General features: G+C 41.5%; 1 protein-coding gene across 7 annotated transcripts in view; it reads left to right on the top strand.

The window, feature by feature from the left end:
- Positions 1 to 20,915, top strand: part of fhip1aa (FHF complex subunit HOOK interacting protein 1Aa) — a 154,399-nt gene that overhangs the window by 76,934 nt on the left and 56,550 nt on the right. For all 7 annotated transcript variants that reach the window (XM_080192885.1, XM_080192847.1, XM_080192857.1 and 4 more), the window contains 3 exons: positions 6,576 to 6,734; positions 9,491 to 9,577; positions 11,070 to 11,237. In XM_080192885.1, coding sequence (XP_080049011.1) covers positions 6,576 to 6,734; positions 9,491 to 9,577; positions 11,070 to 11,237 — 414 coding nt within the window. The remainder of the gene's footprint in view (positions 1 to 6,575; positions 6,735 to 9,490; positions 9,578 to 11,069; positions 11,238 to 20,915) is intronic.

Genomic DNA, 20,915 nt, shown 5'->3' with positions numbered 1-20,915 from the left:
ACTTTCAATATTGAGCTAGTTTTGAGAAATGTCTTCAAGGTTCTGCCCAAGCTTTTATGCACATCAATCAGTGTAAAATCTGCCATGCATCATTACAGAACATCACCTTTCTCAGAGTTTGTTAGCTTTGAAATATTCTGTTATATATTTGATTGCAGCCTGGTGCAGTTTAATTTGTACTGCTGAAATTAGCTCATCATAAAACGCTTTTCATTCGTGTCTGCTCCACCACCCGTGAACAGCCAAAATTTGAACTCCTAAAAATTACTTATAAAAACATTGCCAAATTGTTTGAGAGTTACATTAATGATCAGTAATCAAGTTTAATTCATGAAAATGAATTAAAAATCTTTTACAAGATGTAAGTGTCCCTGTATCTAAAACTAAAACCTAATTTTAAGAATCTGTTTGAAGGCAGTAAATGGACATAGTTTATGGAAATTCTCAAAGGCAATTAAGTAGATTGGGGTGGGGTCATGTTCAGTTTTGTGGATATTGTATTCACACATGAGATGTGGGCAAGGCCAACATTTATTGCCTTTGGTAGGTGGTGAACTTCCATCTTGAACAGACCATTGGTATGGGTACAGCCACAGTGCTGCTGTCAAGGAAAGTCCAGGGTTTTGATGCAGTGACAGTGAAGGAACAGCAATAAAGTTCAGAGTCAGAATTGTGCAGTTTGGTTGGGAATTGGCAGCTGGTAGTTTTTCCATGTATCTGCAACCCTGGTTCTTCAAGTTGGTAGAGGTCATGGAAGGTGCTGTCAAAGCAGCCTCAGCAATGTGCTATAGCGTATTTTGCTGCCATGATGTGCTGGTGGCGGAGGGGTGTTGAATGGTTGCTATGTTCTCAATAGTATCGAACACCTTGAGTGTTGATGAAGGTGCACTTATCCAGGCAAATGGAGAGTGTTCTATTTCACATGTGACTTGTACTTTGTAGATGATGGAAAGGCTTTGGAAAGCCAGGAGATTTGCTACAGAATACCCAGTCTGTGACCTCTTGTAGCTGCGCTATTTATGTGGATGCTCCAGTTACTTTTCTGGTGGTTGCCTCCCCCAAGATGTTGATGGTGGGGGTTTCAGTGATGGTAATGCCACTGAATGTCAGAGGGAGTTAGATTCTCTTTCGTTGGAAATTGTCATTGTCTGGTGCTTGTGTGGTGTGAATGTAACACGCCACCTATCAAAGAATACTTTAGATTTATATAGTGCTTTTAAAGGCCACTGGACATCTCAAAGCACTTTACATCTATTGAAATACTTTTGAAGTGTTGTCAATATTTGTGATGTGGGATAGGAAACACAGCATTCAATCTGTGCATAGCAAGCAGCCCAAGCCTGAAAGTTGTTCAGGTCTTGTTGCAGATGGGCAGAAACTGCATCGTTATTTGAGGTGTGAATAGATTTAAACATTATGCAATCATCAGTCAACAACCCCACTTCTATCCTTAGGTTGACAGAAAGGAAATTGATTAAGTAGCTGAAGATAGTGGGGCCTAGAATACTACCCTGAGGAACTCCTACAGCAATGTCCTGTGGCCCTCAATAACCACAATCATCATTCATCATGCCAGTATGATTCCAGCCAGTGCAGAATTTCTCCCTGATTCCCATCGACTTCAATTTTGCAAGGGCTGCTTGATGAGGGTCTCTTAATCAAATACAGCTTTGATATGAGGGGAAGTCACTCTCACCTCCCCTTGGAATTCAGCTCTTTTTTCCATGTTGAGCGCAAGTTTATAATTAAATCTGGAGTCCAATGGTCCTAATGGACCCAAACTGAACATTAGTGAGCAGGTTATTGCTGAGTAGGTGCTGCTTGTCAGAACTGCTGATGAGACTTCGCATAACTTTGGTGATGATTGAGAGGAGAGGAACGAGGCAGTAATTGGCCAGAATGGATTTGCCACATTTTTTGTTGCCAGGACATTTATATCTGGGCACTTTTCCAATTTTGTTGGGTAAATACAGTACAGTGGAACAGCTTGGCTTGGGTTGTGGCTGGTTCTGGAGCACAAGTCTTCAGTACTACAATTGCAATGACGTTGAGTGAGGTCCATGGCCTTTTTTGTATTCAGTGCACTTAGTAATTTTTTAGTTTCACATGGAGTGAATTGAATCGATTGAAGACTGACATCCCTGATAGCAGGAACCTGAGGAGGAGGCCGAGATGGATCATCCACTTGACCTTCTGGCTGAAGATTAGTGAAAACACCAAAGCGCTTGAGCAGAATTTTACATTCCCCCACAATCCCCCCCACACCCCCGGTGGGTTCTGATATGATGGTGGGTGGTGGGTGGTGGGGGAGGGGTGTGTAAAATTGAATGGAGGACACTTCTCCCTAGATGTCTGTCTGCCCAAACCCAGATGTAATTTTGCACTTGGGTGGGCAGGGCCTCAGGTGGGTAACCCACCTGTTAAGGGGCTCCTTGTTGGCAACTTTAAGCCCTTTTCCCATCCAGTCTCAATTTTTAGATTGATGGGAGCAGGTGTGGATGGGGTGGGAAAGGTATTTAAAAAAAAAATTTCCCCATCTTGGGTGAAGTGGGGTGTGGAGTGCAGTTCCTCACTCTGAAGGCTCCCTCCAGAGATGGGGTGTCCTCTGCTCTGAGATATTGAAGTTCCAGGACTCTCTCCCCCAGACCTACTCCCGGATGCCGCAATCACAGCGTCCCCCAAGCCCGGTCCACCACTCTACACCACCACCCCCCCCCCACCCGTCTGCCCCTCTACTCCCCCCCCCCCCCATCCCCTTTTCTCCTGACCCAGCTGGACCCCAAAACTTACTTTTCCAATGGTCTCAGGATTTAGTTCCTAGCAGAATGCTGCAGCACTGCTTCTGACCGCTGCAGCACTGGGACTGGCAGGGTTAGAGAAGCTGTTGGCAATCAGATTGGCTGACTGCTGTCATGGGTGGGATTTCCAAGGGTAACTGGACGTCCGCCCACTGTGAGTGAACACTCAAGTGAGTGTTAGATGGCAATGGGCTTCCACAATGCTGATTCTCAGCATGGTGAGCGTTGATCACTCACCATCCTTAAAATTCTACCCCTGGTCTTTTATGATGAATGTTTAGGGATATTTATAGAGCTGCCTCTTCTGATTTAGTTGTTTGACAGTTTGTGACTGGGTCTGACTGGACTCTCGAGCTTTGATCTAATTCACTGGCTATGGGGTCTCTGTCTATAGCATGCTACTTCCACTGTTCAGCATGCATAGTGGATTTGTTGTGCACACCAGCTTGGTATTCTCATTTTTTAGGTGCACCTAGCGCTGCCCTGGGCCGGTCCTCCTGCACTCTTCATTGAACAAGGTTGAACCTGGCTAGGTGGTAATGGTTGAGAATGAGGTGTTTTCCAGACCATGAGGTTACAGACTCTGGTGAAATACAATTTGATGCTGATGGCCCACAGTGCCTCATGGATTGCCAGTTTTCAGCTGCTAAATCTGTCCAGGTCTATCCTGTTAAGGATGGTGGCAGCATCACACAACACAAAGAACATTATTCTCAGTTGAAGCTGGAACTTTGTCTTCAGAAGGACTGTGTGGCAGTTACTCCTGCCAGTATTTTCTTAGCTAAATTCACCTGCTCCAAGTTAATTGGTGAAGATGAGGTGAACATTTGAAAACGTTTCTTTAATGTTTTTTCTTTACGTGCAGATGTGAAGCTAATTGATGTAAATACTACATAATTACACAAATGCTGTTGCTTTTGGTACATTTTATTTTGTTACCAATTATGGACAAAAGTTCTTTAGGTTGAATTTCTTTATTTAATAGAAATTTATTTTTTAAAATTTATGGTACTTTTGGCAGTCACAACCTATCATTTAAAAATGTTAAAACATAATGGGAGATGAATTGGTTTGTTCTATTTTGTGGATCTGAACTAGATGGTACACACACAGCCTGCACTAGAAGAATCTAGACTGGGAACAACCTGAAATTAATTTTTAGGTTTCGTTTTAAAATTTCAAGAGATCATCCTTGCTCATGTTGAGTCCAGGTGTGGGCAATGTGTGTGGATGCAGCTGCCTTCTTTAATGTGTTGGTGTGTGTCTAAGGGAATAGAATGAGGCAGTATTATCGTGTGTCTGAGGGGTATGGAGAGAGGTAGTATGATCATATGTTTGAGGGTAAAGGCATGAAGCAGCACCATTGTGCCTATAGTGGCCCTTGGGTTGCTGTGGAGTCGGAAGGAGTGCTCCTCCTCCTTCCATATCCAATTTTTTAAAGAAATAGCTTTTTCATGCTGATCATTTCCGTACTATAAGAGTTGACTGCTACAGGCCCAGTGCCTGGTTTGCTCAGGGGAGCCCACTTTTCTGGAGGGCTCTTAAAAGAGATGTTTGGTCCCAAGGGTAAAAGGTGTTTGCCCCAGGCTCCTAAAAAAAAAGACAGCCAGACCCAATATTGTCTGAGCCTTTGGATTCTGGCCCCCAAATATAGCCCTTGTGCTCATGTTAAAACAGAAAAGGGACACAACTTGGTCCAATTTCTCCCTCAATTCATTTAAAAACCAATCCCTTCTTTAGGCAAGACGGAAGCTAACCAAAGGGTAGTTGGAACTGCATGTGTAGGACGGATATTGCATAACTGCTGATTTTTTTTTTGAAGAGTTTTATTCTGCTCATGACCAATGGATTCAAATTTGCTTTTTTCTATTTTCTTCTGCCTGCCCCCCCCCCCCCCCCCCCCCCCCACTTTTTTGTGAACCTTTGCAGATTATACTTCTGTGGGTGTGATGACACTAAACTAAAGGTCTTGATTAGATAAATGCAATAATATTTGAAAACTGTTCATTTTTCACAGAATCATGTGTCATGTGATAAAGCCTTCAGGGATATGTCAAGCCATAGTTGACAACCCTATTGAGAATTGAGTACAGTCCTTTGTGTTTAAACAAATTGTGGAGTTGGTGGTGTGTGAATATCTGGATTCTAATCCAGAGACCCAGGCTAATGCTCTAAGGACATAAGCTGGTAAATTCAATTAAAGCATCTAAAATTGAAAGCTAGTTTCACTAATGTCCAGGAAATTATCATCAATTGTTGTATCTCAGCCTTTTGGCTAAAATCAAGCTCCAGATTGGGTGCAATGCCTAATCTTGTCAGCTTTGATCTTGTTTATCTCTCTTATGGGTACTGTGAATTGGATTCAATTTGAATTGGTTAAGGAGCAAGCAGGGAGATGGATTGGCATAAATGGGTCTTTTTCTGAATGGCAGTGAATGACTACTGGGGCTCCACAGGGATCTGTGCTAGGACCCCAACTGTTCACATTAATATATTAATGATTTTGAAGAGGGAACTGAATGAATTATCTCCAAATTTGCAGATGGGTGGGAGGGTGAGCTGTGAGGAGGATGCAGAGATGCTTCGGCATGATTTGGACGGGCTGAGTGAGTGGGCACCTGCATGGCAGATACCGTATAATGTGGATAAATGTGAGGTTATTCACTTTGATAACAATAAAAAAAACAGATTATTACTTGAGGGAGGTGGATACTACCTTGGAGTCCTTGTGTATCAGTCTCTGAAAGTAAACGTGTAGGTACAGCAGGCAGTGAAGAAGGCAAATGGTATATTGGTCTTCATAGTGAGACAATTTGAGTATAGGGATAGGGATATTTTGCTGCAATTGTATAGGTTGTTGGTGAGACCACACCTGGAGTATTGTGTGTAGTTTTGGTTTCCTTATTTGAGGAAGGATGTCCTTGCTATAGAGAGAATACAGTGAAGGTTTACCAGGCTGATTGCTGGGATGGCAGGTCTGTCATATGAGGAAAGACCAAGTCGATTAGAATTATATTCACTGCAGCTTAGAAGAGTGAGAGGAAAATTTGAATTTAATGATCAGCCATGATCTGAATGAATGGTAGAGTAGGCTTGAAGGGCTGAATGGCCTACTCTGCTTCTAGTTTTGATATTTCAATGATTAAGGGCTTGTCCTGTCCAATCTACACATTAGCCTGTAACTTTAAGAATGGAGTAAAATTTGTTACAAACCTATTTGGTTCACTAATGTCCTTTAGAGAAGAAAATCTGCTGCTTTTATCCAGCTTGGCCTATATATGACTCCAAGCCCACAGCAATGCAACTCTTAACTGCCCTCTGAAATGACCTAACAAGCCGCTAAGTTCATGGGCAATTAGGGTTGGCAACAAATGTTGCTCTTGCCAGTGACACCCATATCCTGTGAAGCAATAGAGAAAAATTAAGCTGGAAATTGGGAGATCTTGGATACTGTGTTATGTAATATGGTGATCCAAGAAAGTATCAACTTTTCACAATTTAGTAAGAATTTTGAGGGGGAAAGTTGACTGAGTTAATAGTTCACTTTTTCTGATGCAAAGTTGTTGATTTTTAACTCCATTTCTCTCTCCATGGATGCTGCCTAGTCTGCTGAGCTTTTCAAGCTTTTCTGTATTATTTCTGATTTCCAGCATCTGCAGTATTTTCCTCTTGACTCAATACTTGTATTATCTTTTGTTAAGGATAACATTTTAGTGGGTTTTGTTTTTGATTTCAGTGTTTTGGTTTCTTTCTTTCTCGCTATTCTGTAACCTGCAGGTGCTAGCTACAGGGCTGAGTGGTCTCTACTCCTCATTGCCCACGAAACTGGAAGTGAAGTCTGATGAATGGCATTATCTGCAGCGAGAGGACTGGATGCATATTCCTACACTGGTACAGTTCATGAACTCCCTGGAGTTCTGTAATGCAGTGATACAGGTAAAGACTTGAAAATGTGGAGGGCACACCGGTCTTTCTAATTTTCAGCTTGGATAATGTCCTCTGCAATGATTGTATAAATCTTAAGTGACATGGTTTGAACTTCAGCTGCTGTTACAGGACAAGATGATGGAGAATTCAGTACTCTCTTTCAGGAAAATATTAGAAGCATGGATTGTACTCAATATTGACCCAGTCTCAGAGTGGGGGCTAAAATCAACTTGGCCCCTAAATTTCTCTCTCTCCCCTTTGGAAACATGAAATGTTTAACAAAGCCTTGTCAATATTTCAAAAATGAATTCCAAGCCTATATTGAACAATTTGTAGTTGGATTATATTAACGGTCTTACGTACAGTGTGTGCTCCTTGTTGCGTTTTCATTGTTATATTCTAGACACCACATCACACTTTACCACAGTCTCTGATTAAAATGAGCAATTTCACTTGAGTGTAACATTGTGGGAAGTCTGAGTGTGTGGACTTTTTATACGAATCAGACTCTAGTCACTGTGCTTTCTGTTTCACATCTAGGGCATCCGATTGGCTCAAGTTCAGGATTCTTCCACCTGATTTGTTGAGAATGTGAATTTATTAATTGTGATTTATTTGGATACCAATTTCTCAGTGAGGAGTTTCAAATTGCTCAAACAAAGCTGAGAGATGAATGCAAGACACTTTCTTTTCAGTAAATGAATCACATCAGAGCTATTTTGCATTTCAGCGAGTACAACTCTGAGAGCCAGATGAAGCAAATCATTTCAGAATCTGTCCTTGTCTGCTAAGAATTTCAAACCAATTAGTTTTGCATAAAAATGAACTTAAATCACAAGACCATAAGATGAAGGAGCAGAAGTAGGCCATTCAGTCCATTGAGATGTTCCATCATTCAACAAGATTGTGACTGATCAGATATAATCCTCAATTTTACTTTCCTGCCTTATCCCCATAACCCTTGATTGCCCTACTGATTAAAAATCTGTCTCAGCCTTGAACATACTTAAGCTAGCCTTTATAGCCCTCTTCGGTAAATAATTTCACAGATTCACTACCATCTGAGAGAAGGAATTCCTCCTCATCTCTGTCTTTAATGGGCAATGACTTACTCTGAGATTGTGCCCTCTGGTTCTAGACTCTCCCACTAGGGGAAACAACCTCTTAGTATCTACCTTGTCAAGCCCACTGAGAATCCTATATGTCTCATTAAGGTTGCCTCCCATTCTTCGAAACTCCAATGAATGTAGACCAACTTACTCAACCTCTCTTCATAAGAAAATCCCTCTGTACCCCAGAATAACCCAATAAACTCTCTCTGGATTATCTCCTGCCTAAACTGGACAGTCTATCTTTCCTTAAATAAGGGGACTAAAGCCATTCAGTGTTTCAGCTGTGGCCTTATGTAGTTTTAGCTAGACTTCCCTGTTTTTGTTCCCTTTGAAATAAAGGTCAAATTTCCATCTGCCTTCCCTATTACGTGCTGAAGTTGCATGCTAGCTTTCTGTGATTTAATCATGGGATCCCTCAAACCCCTCTGTGCTGCAGCTTTCTGCAGTCTTTCTCCATTTAAATAAAATTCCGCTCCTTTACTCTTCTTCCCAAAATGCACAACTTCACTGTTTTCTAAGTTTTTCCCCAGTCACCTAACCTGTCTATATCCTTCTATAGACTGTGTCTTCCTCACCATTTACCTTCCCGCCAGGGACCTGGGTTCAATTCTGGCTTGGGTCACTGTCTGTGTAGAGTTTGTACATTCTCCCCGTTCTGTGTGGGCTTCCTTCGGATGCTCCGGTTTCTTCCCACAGTCGGAAAGACATGCTGGTTAGGTACAAAGACCCAAACAGATGCCAGAGTGTGGCAACTAGGGAAATTTCACAGTAACTTCATTGCAGTGTTAATGTAAACCTTATTTGTGACCAATAAATAAACTTTAAAAACTTTACTTTGTGTCATCTGCACATATGGTAATAGTTCATTCATGTCCCTTATCCAACTCATTAGTATATACTATAAATAATTGTGACCCCAACACTGATTCTTGTGACACTCCACATTTTCAGGTTGCCATCCTAAAAATATCTCTCTTATCCCTACTCTCTGTCTTTTATCAGTTACCAAATCCTCTGTTCATGCTAATATACTATCCTCAGCATTGTGGGATCTTATCTCATTAAGTAGCCTTTTATGTGGTATGTTATCGAGCATTTTTTGAAAATCAAAGTGTGTTGCATCTATTGATTTCCCTTAATCTCTCCTGCTCATTACCATCTTAAAGAATTCTAATAAATTTGTCAAACGTGATTTCCCCTTCATGAAGCCATGCTAACTGATTTTATTATGTATTTCCAAATGCTCTCCTATGACACCTTTTATAATGGACCCTCCTAACGTTTTCCCAATGACAGAAGTTAAGATAACTGGCCTATACCTGTTTTGTGCCTCCCTTTTCAAATATGCGTGTTACGTTGGCAGTTTGCCAGAATTTAAATTCCTTTCAGTCACTACACCCAAGTCATTAATGTAGATTGCAAATAGTTGAGTTCCTTTCTCTTGCAATCCCTATTTAAAATCCAAGAATATCATCACCCAAATCCGTTTCTGAATGTATCTCATCTTCTCTTGAGCTCTTACTGATTTTTGTGGTGTCCTGTGCTGTGGGATTTAGGGTGTATCATCTGTTTTTATTTAGCTTAAAAGATGGCCTGTTGTACATGGGTGAATTCACCTTTTGTCTCATCCTGAAACCTGTGCTTCTGGTTTAGGTGGCTCATCCCATGATACGCAATCAACTTGTGAACTATATCTACAATGGATTCCTTGTGCCTGTCATGGCACCTGCACTTCATAAAGTTAGTAGGTTATTTGCTGCAAGTTTCCAGACAGACTTTGTACTGATTAATTGTGCTGTGTTATAGTTTTCTACATTTGGTGTTTTATCTATAGCCTGAGGGTGGTATATACGTATAAATGTTATGACTTTGTCCATTGGTATTTTAACCTTGGCTAGGGATAGAACTGAATTAATAACGTGTACAGTTTTTAACTCCTTATTTAAGGAAATACTTTGGAAGCACGCATAGAAGGTTTATGACCTTATGAGGAAAGGTTGGGCAGGCTGGGCTTCTTTCTGCTGGAATTTAGAAGAGTAAGAGATGACTTGAATGGAACATAAGATTCTGAGGGATCTTGACAGGATCATAGAATGCATACAGTGCAGAAGAAGGCCATTCAGCCCATTTAGTCTGTACAGACTCTCTGATAGAGTATCTTACCCAGGCCCCCCTTCCACTGTGTCACCATGCCACCAGGTGGATATTGAAAGAATGCTTCCTCTTGTTGGTAGAGGTGTTGCTACGGGGAATACACCAGTTAACTGATAATCAACAGTTAATTGCCAGGCAGTTTAAATTCAAACCAAGCATTTGTCTCTGGTCAAGACATTGCCCTAGGGAATGTACCAGTGCATGGCTGTTACCTTTTATATTCAGCTGAAGCAGGTGCGTTGTGTGTCCTTGCAAGACTAAAAGCTTTGACATGTCTCTTTTTTTCAGTGATACTCAAAGTCTAGTTTTATGTTTCACTCAAAGTATGTTGTACTGCATGTTAAGTAAGCATAAAAGGCAAAAGGCTGCAGGGTTGTTTGACTGCTTTGCAGATGTCCTCAATTAATGTTCAAGTTGATGGGAAACTGGTATGTAACGTCTTGTACAGATAAGTACTTTGGAAGATTTTGTGTTTTTCATTGGTTTCCAGTCCCTTCTGGTTTGTCACCACCAGAACTCTGTCAGACCTCCGTTCATGCAATCCCAATATCCTTTTGGTGGAAAAAAGCCTTTTTGTAACAAACAGACAATTCTCCTCTGGTCCACTTTGTTTGGCAAAAACTACATACAAAATACATCTTGCCTTTTTGAGATAGTGAGTGTGGTGCAATAAATTGTTCTTGGTCATCCATATTTTTTCACATTCTTCATTTTGTAACACTTGTTGAACTTGATAGAAGAATATTTTGAACAGCAAAGCTTGCCTCAGTTGTGAGAGCTAGAAATGACACCTGGTTGGCCAAGGTTTGGGTGCACATTGGAGTTCTGTTTTGACTTTGTATACAATAAAAATGTGATAGTGAATCAGTGGCCCACCTTGCATCTTGCCTTTTTTAATTCCCAGTGATTTCTATGCAAATATAAGTTGAGAGACGTGGGAGATGGGTTGCAAATTTTACACTAACTGTCAAAGTCTTGTGCCATTGAATTGAGTATATTACCACCAATTCAGAGGTAACTGCAAACATTGTATTTCTCTTTCTCTGTATTGTTGTTGTGACATTTCTATTCCTTTCAGATGACCGTGGAAGAAGTTATGACTACGACAGCATACCTGGATCTGTTCCTCCGCAGCATCTCCGAGCCTGCGCTGTTGCAGACCTTTCTGAGCTTCATTCTGCTGCATGAACATGAAAAAGTGCCGATTCTAGATACGCTTGTCAGTCGAATTAACACACCCTTTCGGGTAAGGTTACTTTTCATTTTGACCCAAATTGCGCTGTGGACTTATAATCTGTCATATTATATCCAACTGTTTCCCCTCCTCAATGCAATTGTTTGAGAACATGCACAAAGAAATGCCGTTTGAGGAACAGTGATCTAAATGAATGACTGAAAACTTCAAAATTCACATGCATCAAGGTCACAAGTTCTCTCAATGATCTGTTAGTTTTTTTACTGCTGGGATGAGAGTGGGGACTGCACTTTTCAATTGAGTGTTCCTGGGGTTAGGTAAGGGAAAAAAATCAGCCAGGATTCTTATCCCTGACTGTGCAGTGATCTAACCTGTAGTGTGTGTGTGTTGTCTGTCCTGTGCAAGACACAGTGGGGAGGATATTTCCCACTGTCAAAAGAAATAACGATCAGAAGTGTTCTTTCTATTATATTTAAAATCATAGGAGGCCAATGGGCTACAGAAATTGCAGTAAATACTCAACACGTCAGTGGAGAATGAAACAAATCTGAAGTTTCAACTTGATGATGTTAGGTGATATAAGGCGAGGATGCCAGCGTTGGACTGGCGTGGGTACAGTAAGAAGTCCCATAACACAGGTTAAAGTCCAACAGGTTTATTTAAAATCCCGAGCTTTCAGAACGCTCCTCCAAATCCTCACCTGATGAAGGAACAGCGCTCTGAAAATTCGTGATTCCAAATAAATGTGATCAACTTTAAACTGGTATTGTGAGATTTCTCATTAGAAGGTGTTATAAACAACAGTTTTAAGAAAGTTCAGAGCAAGGAAAAGGTTTGTGGTAGGGAACGAGGCAAGAACGTGACAAGTGATGACGGTGCAAACGAGATGAGAATGGAGAAGTGTAGAAACAAGAGTTGGGTCCAGGAGAACAGCTGAGCAGGTGGGACAGATGGAAGATCTGGCAAAGAAAATCATCCCACACCAGATTAAATTAATTATTCCACATTATTAGGAAAAAACGTGTTTAATTTGATTTTATTCTTCACCACCAGCAGCACCCCCCATGGCTTTCTTTGCTTCTACGCTCCATGTTTTAGTTAGGAATGAAGGGCAGTCCAGACTTAAGGGCCATTCATTATTACACTTTAGTCTTTGGCAGTGGGCCTCTAGTATTACATATGAAAAGTTATTGACACATGAGAGTTATCTGGCACAGAGCATACATATTTGTGGTTAACCTGAAATGCTCTCAATTTTCTCTGCTTGTCTCTACAACCACATATCCATTATCTTCAGGGACCCAGGTGTGTTGAGCCTGTGCCAAGGATTGGCGAGCAGGCCCGCTAGAGGCTTGCTTAGGAAACAGGTTGAAACTATTTCATTACATATTCTATTTTAGAAGAAAATTACAGAGTTTAGATTTGTAAAAGATTTAGGGACTCTTGTAGTCTTGCCTTCATGGGTTCAATCAATGTGAAAGATGATTTTGAAAAAGGTGATGTTAAAATGTGCAGGATATTGAAGGCATTATTTGAGGGCTTTTATTAAATTGATTTCATCATTCAGAAGTTTTGAAATGCAGCTGTGACAAAAAAAGAGTATTTTTTTATAATCATAAAATCTCTCAGCACAGAAGAAGTTCAGCAAGAAGACCAGCTCTAAGAACTATCCAATTATCCACTCCTCCATTCTTTCTCCCTGGCCCTGCAAATCTTTTCAAAGAACTAGTCAATTCACTTCAGAACTTTCTTTAAAGTTTATTTATTGGTCACAAGTAAGGTTTATATTAACACTGCAATGAAGTTACTGTGAAGTTCCCCTAGATGTTTTATTTTATTCCTTATCCTTTTGATACAAGCATGAACAGGACTGGCAGGTGGTTACATAAGAAGATAAGAAATAGGAGCAGGAGTAGGCCATCTAGCCCCTCGAGCCTGCCCCACCATTCAATAAGATCATGGCTGATCTTTTAGTGGTTCAGTTCCACTTACCCGCCTGCTCCCCATAACCTTTAATTCCCTTATTGGTCAGAAAAGTATCTACCTATGATTTAAACATATTTAACGAGTTAGCCTCCACTGCTTCAATGGGCAGAGAATTCCAAAGATTCACTACCCTCTGGGAGAAGAAGTTCCTCCTCAACTTTGTTCTAAATTGACTCCCCCTTATTTTGAGACTGTGCCCTCTAGTTCTTGTTTCCTTTCTAAATGGAAATACTCTCTCTGCTTCTACCCTGTCTAGCCCTTCATTATCATATGTCACAATAAGATCTCCCCTCAGCCTTCTAAACTCCAACGAGTACAGGCCCAATGCACTCAATCTCTCCTCATAAGCTAACCCCCTCATCTCCGGTATCAACCTGGTGAACCTTCCCTGTACTCCCTCCAAAGCCAATATATCCTTTCGCAAATAAGGGGACCAAAATTGCACACAGTACTCTAGTTGCGGTGTCACCAGTACCTTGTACAATTGCAGTAAGACCTCCCTGCTTTTATACTCCATCCCTCTCACGATAAAGGCCAACATTCCATTTGCCTTCTTGATCACCTGTTGCACCTGCAGACTGAGTTTTTGCAATTCATGCACAAGGACCCCCCGGTCCCTCTGCACAGTAGCATGTTGTAATTTTTCACCATTTAAATAATAGTCCGGTTTACTATTATTCCTTCCAAAGTGGATAACCTCTCACTTGCCAACATTATACTCCATCTGCCAGATCCTCGCCCACTCACTCAGCCTATCCAAATCTCTCTACAGACTTCCCGTGTCCTCCACGCAATTTGCTTTCCCACTCATCTTTGTGTCATCCGCAAACTTTGTTACCCTACACTTGGTCCCCTCCTCCGGATCGTCTATGTATATGGTAAAGTATTGAGGCCCCAGCACTGATCCCTATGGCACGCTGCTAGTCACCAACTGCCAACTGGAAAAGCACCCATTTATTCCAACTCTGCTTCCTGTTAGATAGCCAATTCTCAATCCATGCTAGCACTTTACCCCCAACTCCGTGTACCCTAACCTTCTGCAGCAACCTTTTGTGAGGCACCTTATCGAACAGCTTCTGGAAATCTAAAAACACTACATCCACCGGTTCCCCTCTGTCAACTACACTCGTTACATCTTCATAAAAATCCAGTAAATTCGTCAGACATGACTTTCCCTTCATGAATCCATGCTGTGTCTGCTTGACTGAACCATTTGAATTTCATTGAAATAGAAATCATGTACTAAACATAGAAACATAGAAAATAAAAGTAGGAGTAGGCTGTTCGGCCCTTCAAGACTGCACCACCATTCATTTTGATCATGGCTGATCATATTCAATGCAGCATTCTCAGTATGTTCCTGTCCATCACTGTTTTAACCACACAGGGAAGCAGTCTGTTTTGTAACTCTTTTTACAGGACCTTTGATGATGAAATGTTAAGGCCATTACAAATTGATTCCAGTATAATTGACTTCTACTGATCAATAGTTGATTCTTGGTTGAGGTGTTCTGTGGTTTACTAGAAATATTTTGGTTCTTTTTTCCAACTGCAATCCCTTCTTGCTGGTTGGTTGCATTCCACAGACAGAGTTTAAGATATTTATGCAAAAAATGGCTATTTCTGTTTTGCAGAGATATTGCTTCTGGTACTTACAACCAGGCTATTTTAGCTGGATTAACCGTTATGTTTCTTTGTCTTTTCAGGGGATAGTAATCAGTCTTTGAAATATTTTAGAATGGCCTTGTGTGGAATCAGACGGAGCGGTTCCACTACCCCTTCAGTGGCTAACTGTACATTCTTAACCATCTTTGGGTGTGTGTCCATTTAAAAAAAAAACTCAGGTCTCTATAAAGTCCAAAATTTCTGCATTTATTTTCGCTTTCGTCCTAACACTAAAGTAAAATTATTCCTAACCCTGCTACTCTAAAAGATGCTCTGCTGGTGGCTGGAGGGCTGCTGTTCTTCATGATGTTCATAAGTAATGACTTCTGGTTGTTCGAGGCTGGAGGCCCAATTTTGGGTTGTTGTACCACAGCAGTTGCTGGGGCAATCTGCCCCAGCTGAGTTGTACCATGCAGTTATTGATTGAAAGGGTGGTGCAGAAACAAATGTGCTGACCTCCTAGGAGAGGGCAGCATGTTCTGCTGCCTTCACAGCACTACCAGTCCCTCAGTGGGATAGCAAACTGCACAAGGTGAGTAACGTTTTGGCAGCTCCTATCTATTTGTTCTTGCAGGTTCCAGACAAAGTAATTCTAAAAGAATTCAAAGACTGATTACCACCTCCGATAAAGGCGAAGGAGCACAGATTTCAGCTCAGAATTGCTTTTGTTTGAGCGTCTCAGGCTGTGAATGTTGATTCCCTTTGTGAGAGCTGTGGAACTCTTGGTCATGTGAGATTACACTGACTGGACTCCATGCTCCTAGCTACATTGCGGAAACACAGGCCTTCCAATACCTCGTAAAACAGCTTGCCTGAGGCCAACAGTTTCTTTTTCAGGATGGGGCTCCTGAGATTCTCACCTGTCTTGCTTGGCAGAGCTGGGACAGGACCCTGCCTTCCAGTGAGCTGTTTCCTAGGCTCACTGCTCACTAGTACTGAATCTTCCACCATATGCCAACCCAAATGTTTCGTATCTAACCCATGTGTATTACCAATGTCTGAGCAGACCCCTGGGAGGGAAAGGCATCTGTACAACTTCAGAGTATCTTTCTCCCTCTACATACTCTTACTGCTGAGAAGTACCTAAGAGAAGGAGAAAAGGGGAAGAATAGAAGCTAGACATTAGCAAGTCATGGTCCTGAGAGTGCAGCTTGCTGTGTATTTTTGAGGTGAGTGAAGGGTTACAAATGACAGGCAAACAGATTGCTTAGGTAAGCTACCAGTGAAAAACAGATAGGAGATGCGTAGGGCTTGTGCATACAGTCCTTGTGGTGAAATTGTTTAAGAAGCAAGGTGTAATGAGGATGGGGAGGACATGGATGTCAAATGAAGGGAGAAATAGAGATACAGGGAGGAATTGGTTGTGTGAGCTCGAGCATGTGATGAATGCTGGTGTGTTACAGGAAGAGGCACAGTCTTTGCATTAAAAGTGTACGTCAGTTTGTCAGTGCAGAAGGATGTGATGGAGGGGAAGGGATTGCTAAAATTAGTGGGGTAGGGGTTGAAAGAAGTATTGTCAGCTTTCTCAGCTCCTATTGAGAGTTGAGTGCAGATGCAGAGGTGTTTGATTCTCTTTCCACTTTGAGCCCTACATTAAATCTGGATGCATGTGAGAGTAATTCTGTCAGACAGGTGTATCCAGACATGCTTTATTGTGACTTCGATATAGAAACTTCTGTATTTCTCTCCTCATCTGGAATTCCTCCTTTAGGACCTCCAGGGAGCCCTCACAAAAAAAAGTGCGGGAGAGAGGGGAAAAAGGGTACTTAGATAACTTGCCTTATGCCCAACACAACTGGAAGGACAACATTTAGTCAAATGAAAATGAGGCCTGGACAGTAAAATTGCCCTCTCTGTTGATTTTGTTTTGCGTGAACATTTAAATGTGCAGGATTAAAATTATTTGTGCAGTTGTGCACACACACTAAGTTCTAGGGCCGACATGTGCTCAGTATGTACAGGGGCTTCTGGGCTGCTAGCTGGCGATACAACATAAAGGGAACATTGCTTCATATTGATGCTGTTATGTGGTATTAATCCCGCCTGACCAGCAGCTCAATTCGTGTCTTTAATCAAAATGGGGGTTTCTATCCCCAGTTAGAAATAAAACAGGTTCTTTTAGCAAAAATGACCCAGCCAATTCAATGAGGGCAGAATTTAACAACCCCGGGTGGTTCTGAAGCAGGTGGACGGGTGAAGCGTGAAATTGTATGGATGGAATTTTTAATCATAGGATCTCTACAGTACAGAAGGAGGCCATTCAGTGCATCAATTCTGCGCTGAGCACAATTCCACCCAGGCCTATCCTCGTAACTCCACATATTTACCCTGCTAATCCCCCTGACATATGAAGCGTCAATTTAGCATGGCCAGTCAACCTAACCCACACATCTTTGGACTGTGGGAAGAAACCGGAGCAGCCGAAAGAAACCCATGCAGACCGGGGGAGAACGTGCAAACTCCATACAGACAGTGACGCAAAGCTGGGATTGAACCCAGGTTCCTGCGCTGTGAGGCAGCAATGCTCACCACTGTGCCAACGTGCTGCCCCTCTAAGGTATTTCCTCCAGGTTCCTGCTCACTCTGACAATGCAGCAATTTCACGCTGGAGTGGGCAAAACCTTGGACGGGAAGCTTGTCCTTGCCCCACATAAGACCTTTAAGTGCTCAATGAATGGTCACCTAAATGCTATTAGCTACTCAGCCTCGATTTTTAGGCTGGGCAGGAAGGAGATGCGGTGGCCTGCCATTAGGAGCCCCCTTCTGACGGGGGAAGTCGTTCCCTTAAGTTCCTGTGACCTCCATATTGCCTCTTCCCCCATGAGACCCTTTGCAATCCTCCCCTCCCCTGAGACCCCTGTCACTACTTGCCATCCAGTTCCCAGGACTTGATGTCAGGCAACCCCATTCAGCACCTCTTCTATCCACTGCTGCACTGTTGCTGGAGAGTTACCGGCCAATCTCCAAGGCTCCTGAGTGAGGGCTGGAAGTCCTGCCTTGTGCCAATCAATGCTTGTTAGAGTGTAGTATGGCATTATGCTACTGGAGTCTGCAAGGATATCTTCTCTATTGGCTCTTCCGCACCCACCATCCTAAAAATTCAGGCTGGTAGAATTGTTTGGACAGTGTTAAGATGGATGAGGATCATTTGTTGCTTGATAGTGGCCAGGTCATTTATTTCAAAGATGCATTTTGTGAGTCTTTAAAAGTGTAGAAGAGCATAAGAAATAGGAGTAGGAATAGACACGTAGCTCACCGAATCTGCCCTGCCATTCAATACAGTCATGGCTAATTTTGAACCTCAACTCCAATTTCCTGTCTGCTCCCTGTATTCCTTGATTCTCTGAAAGAGCAAAGATCTGCCTGTCTCATCCTTAAATATACTCAACAATGAGGCATCTGAGGTATGTTTGATTGGCAGCTGTACTTCTAGAGGGAAACAATTCACTGAATCTTTGACCACTTAGTTTAGTTATGAGAGTTACGTTAAAAAAGTGTTTCATTCTCTGCATTTGCAGAATTTGAAGGCTGTATCTCTAGCTAACTTGCACCAAACTTGCAATCATTCTGAAGCCATCGAGTGGACACAGATCAGGGAAGTCATGGAGGGGTCTGTAGTGAACCACCAACATAGTATTGGTCAGAGATTGTACTTCTGATCACAAATACAATGAGAGTTAGTGCAGGAGAATCTCCCTTATTCTTTTTGCTGTTCTGAAGTGGATTAGTAAGTTCATATATTTACTGTAAATCTGTTGTTTGTATTTAAAATAATTTAGCTACCTGCTTACCATTAAATAAATCTGTCTGGTGATTTATAACTTAAGCTATTAATCAGTAGGATATTTATTCTTGGTCTTTCCAAAGATGTGGAAACCATGTTGTAACATGAAAATTGAAAACAGTGATTGTTCTCTGGGGTTTTCTGTTAAAGGAGTGATCAGTGATGTTAAATCCAAAGAATATATCTTGTATAAAATAGTTTGGTCTAACTTATTCAAAAAGCTAAACCATTAACTCTTCTTCAATTAGCAAGCTAGGTGGTCATTGTTGACCAGATATTTGTGAAGCTAGAGTAGGGTTGTCACCTTTGGTTGGATGTATTGTTGGAGATTTCATCACATGGTCATCTACCTCCAACTAGCCCACTGCAATCTCCCATCATTGGACACCAATACAACCCACCCTCATAAAATACTGCCTTCCCACACCAATTGGAAAGCAAAAAAGACTCATTACCCAAATGAAAATACAAATTAGGAGCAGGAGTAGGCTATTTGGCCCCTCTGCCATTCAATAAGATTATACGTGATCTGACTGTAGTCTCAACTGCACTTACCTTCCTACCGCCATACTCTTCAACTCCCTTGTCAATCAAAAGCCTATCTCATTCAACCTTAAGAATATTCAATGATCTGCCTCCACCTCTTTCCAGAGAAGAGAGTTACACAGACTAACCACTCTCTGAGAGAAACAAATTCTCCTCATCTCCATCTTAAATTGGAAACTCTTATTTTTAAATGATGTCCCTTAGTTCTAGTCTCTCCCACAAGGGGGGAAACATCCTTTCAGCATCCAGTCTGTCAAATCACCTCAGTATCTTGTATTTCAATAAAGTCACCCGTATTCTTCTAAAGTCCAATGGATACAAGCCCGACCTTTCCAATGTTTCCTCAAATGATAACCCTCCTTACTCCAAGAATCAGTCAAGTGAACCTTCTCTGAACTGCTTTGAATGCAGTTTTGTAAGGGGATCAAAACCCAACTGGATGATTCTAGATTCTCAAATAGTGTTTCTCCCATTTCCAGTATTTTTATCATGAATAAATAGAAGTGTTCAAAGAAATTAACAAATATCGGTAATGTTCCTGCTATTTTTTTTCCAGGCTTGTTTGCAGCAGTGACCCAGAGATCAATTTTCAAATTCCTGGTAACTCCAATCCAACCCTGGAAAGTCAACCACCCTAAGCTTAGGGTGTCAAGTATTAGGAAATTAGAACTTAAACTTCATTTCCACTTCATTTCCACCTATATTGATATTTGGTTGGGATGAAATTTCAAGAACCTATCTATAGGAGCAAAGGCAGCTTGTCTGTTGAGGCAGTGCTTTACTGGACTTTAGCTTGTATATGAGAGTAGCTGTGATTGTGGCGAAACAGCTTGAATCCTGGGTGAGCAGATAGAATTGAGCAAGAGTGATGTCAAGTAAGTGGGACACTGGCTCAGAGTAAGTCTTTGGGGGTGAGAGAGGGTCGCAGATTAATAATTGTACAGAAGGAGGCCATTCATTCCATGGACCCCATGCCAAATCTCCAGAACATTCCAATCTGTCCTGTTCTCCTATTCCGTGCCTATAGCCCTCTAGGCTTCTCTCCTTCAATTTCCTTTTCAAACCATTGATTGTCTTTGTCTTTGTTCCCCCAAAGAGTTCTAGGTCATTATCACTCAGCATATAAAAAATATCTTTCTCACATCACCAACACCCCCACCTCCCCTGCACCCCATTCACCCTTAAATCTGTGTTCCCTAGTCATTGTAGGATCAGCTAATGAGAACAGCTTTGCTTTGTCTGCTATATCTAAATCTTTCTTAATCACTTACACCTCAATCAAATCACTTCACATGTAAAATGTACACAAGAAAAGAGCTGGGTTTACTAAAGCAATTATTGATATCATTTCTTCCCACCTATTTATTAGTTTCCCTCTTCTTGAATTTCATTAGCCTTTTCTCTTTTAATGAAAAAAAAGGACAAGGAAATAAAACTCTTAGCAGTGATAAGGCACTGACTTGATTAGAAATATGTAACTGTGTCTCCCTTGTCAAAAAGTGACCAGCCAGCACTGTGTGGGAACTGAGGACATAGACTTGCGTGAGTTTCCATTCTGTAGAGGTGGCAGTAGGATATTAAGCATGTGTGAGAAATGAAATAGAAACTCTGCTCGTTATTGTTAAGGATATTTCAAAATAATGTGGGGCAACATTAATGGACAGTGAATGGATTTGATTCATTGATCTATCATTAGATTAAAATGAGAGTTTTTCTCTCTGTCCATGCAGTTCAAAAAGACACTACAA

This window comes from Carcharhinus amblyrhynchos, chromosome 1 (assembly GCF_965287045.1).
Source record: "Carcharhinus amblyrhynchos chromosome 1, sCarAmb.v2.hapA, whole genome shotgun sequence".
Taxonomy (NCBI): Eukaryota; Metazoa; Chordata; class Chondrichthyes; order Carcharhiniformes; family Carcharhinidae; genus Carcharhinus; species Carcharhinus amblyrhynchos.
The sequence above is the reverse complement of the archived record's forward strand: the minus strand, read 5'-3'. Positions and strand labels throughout refer to the sequence as shown.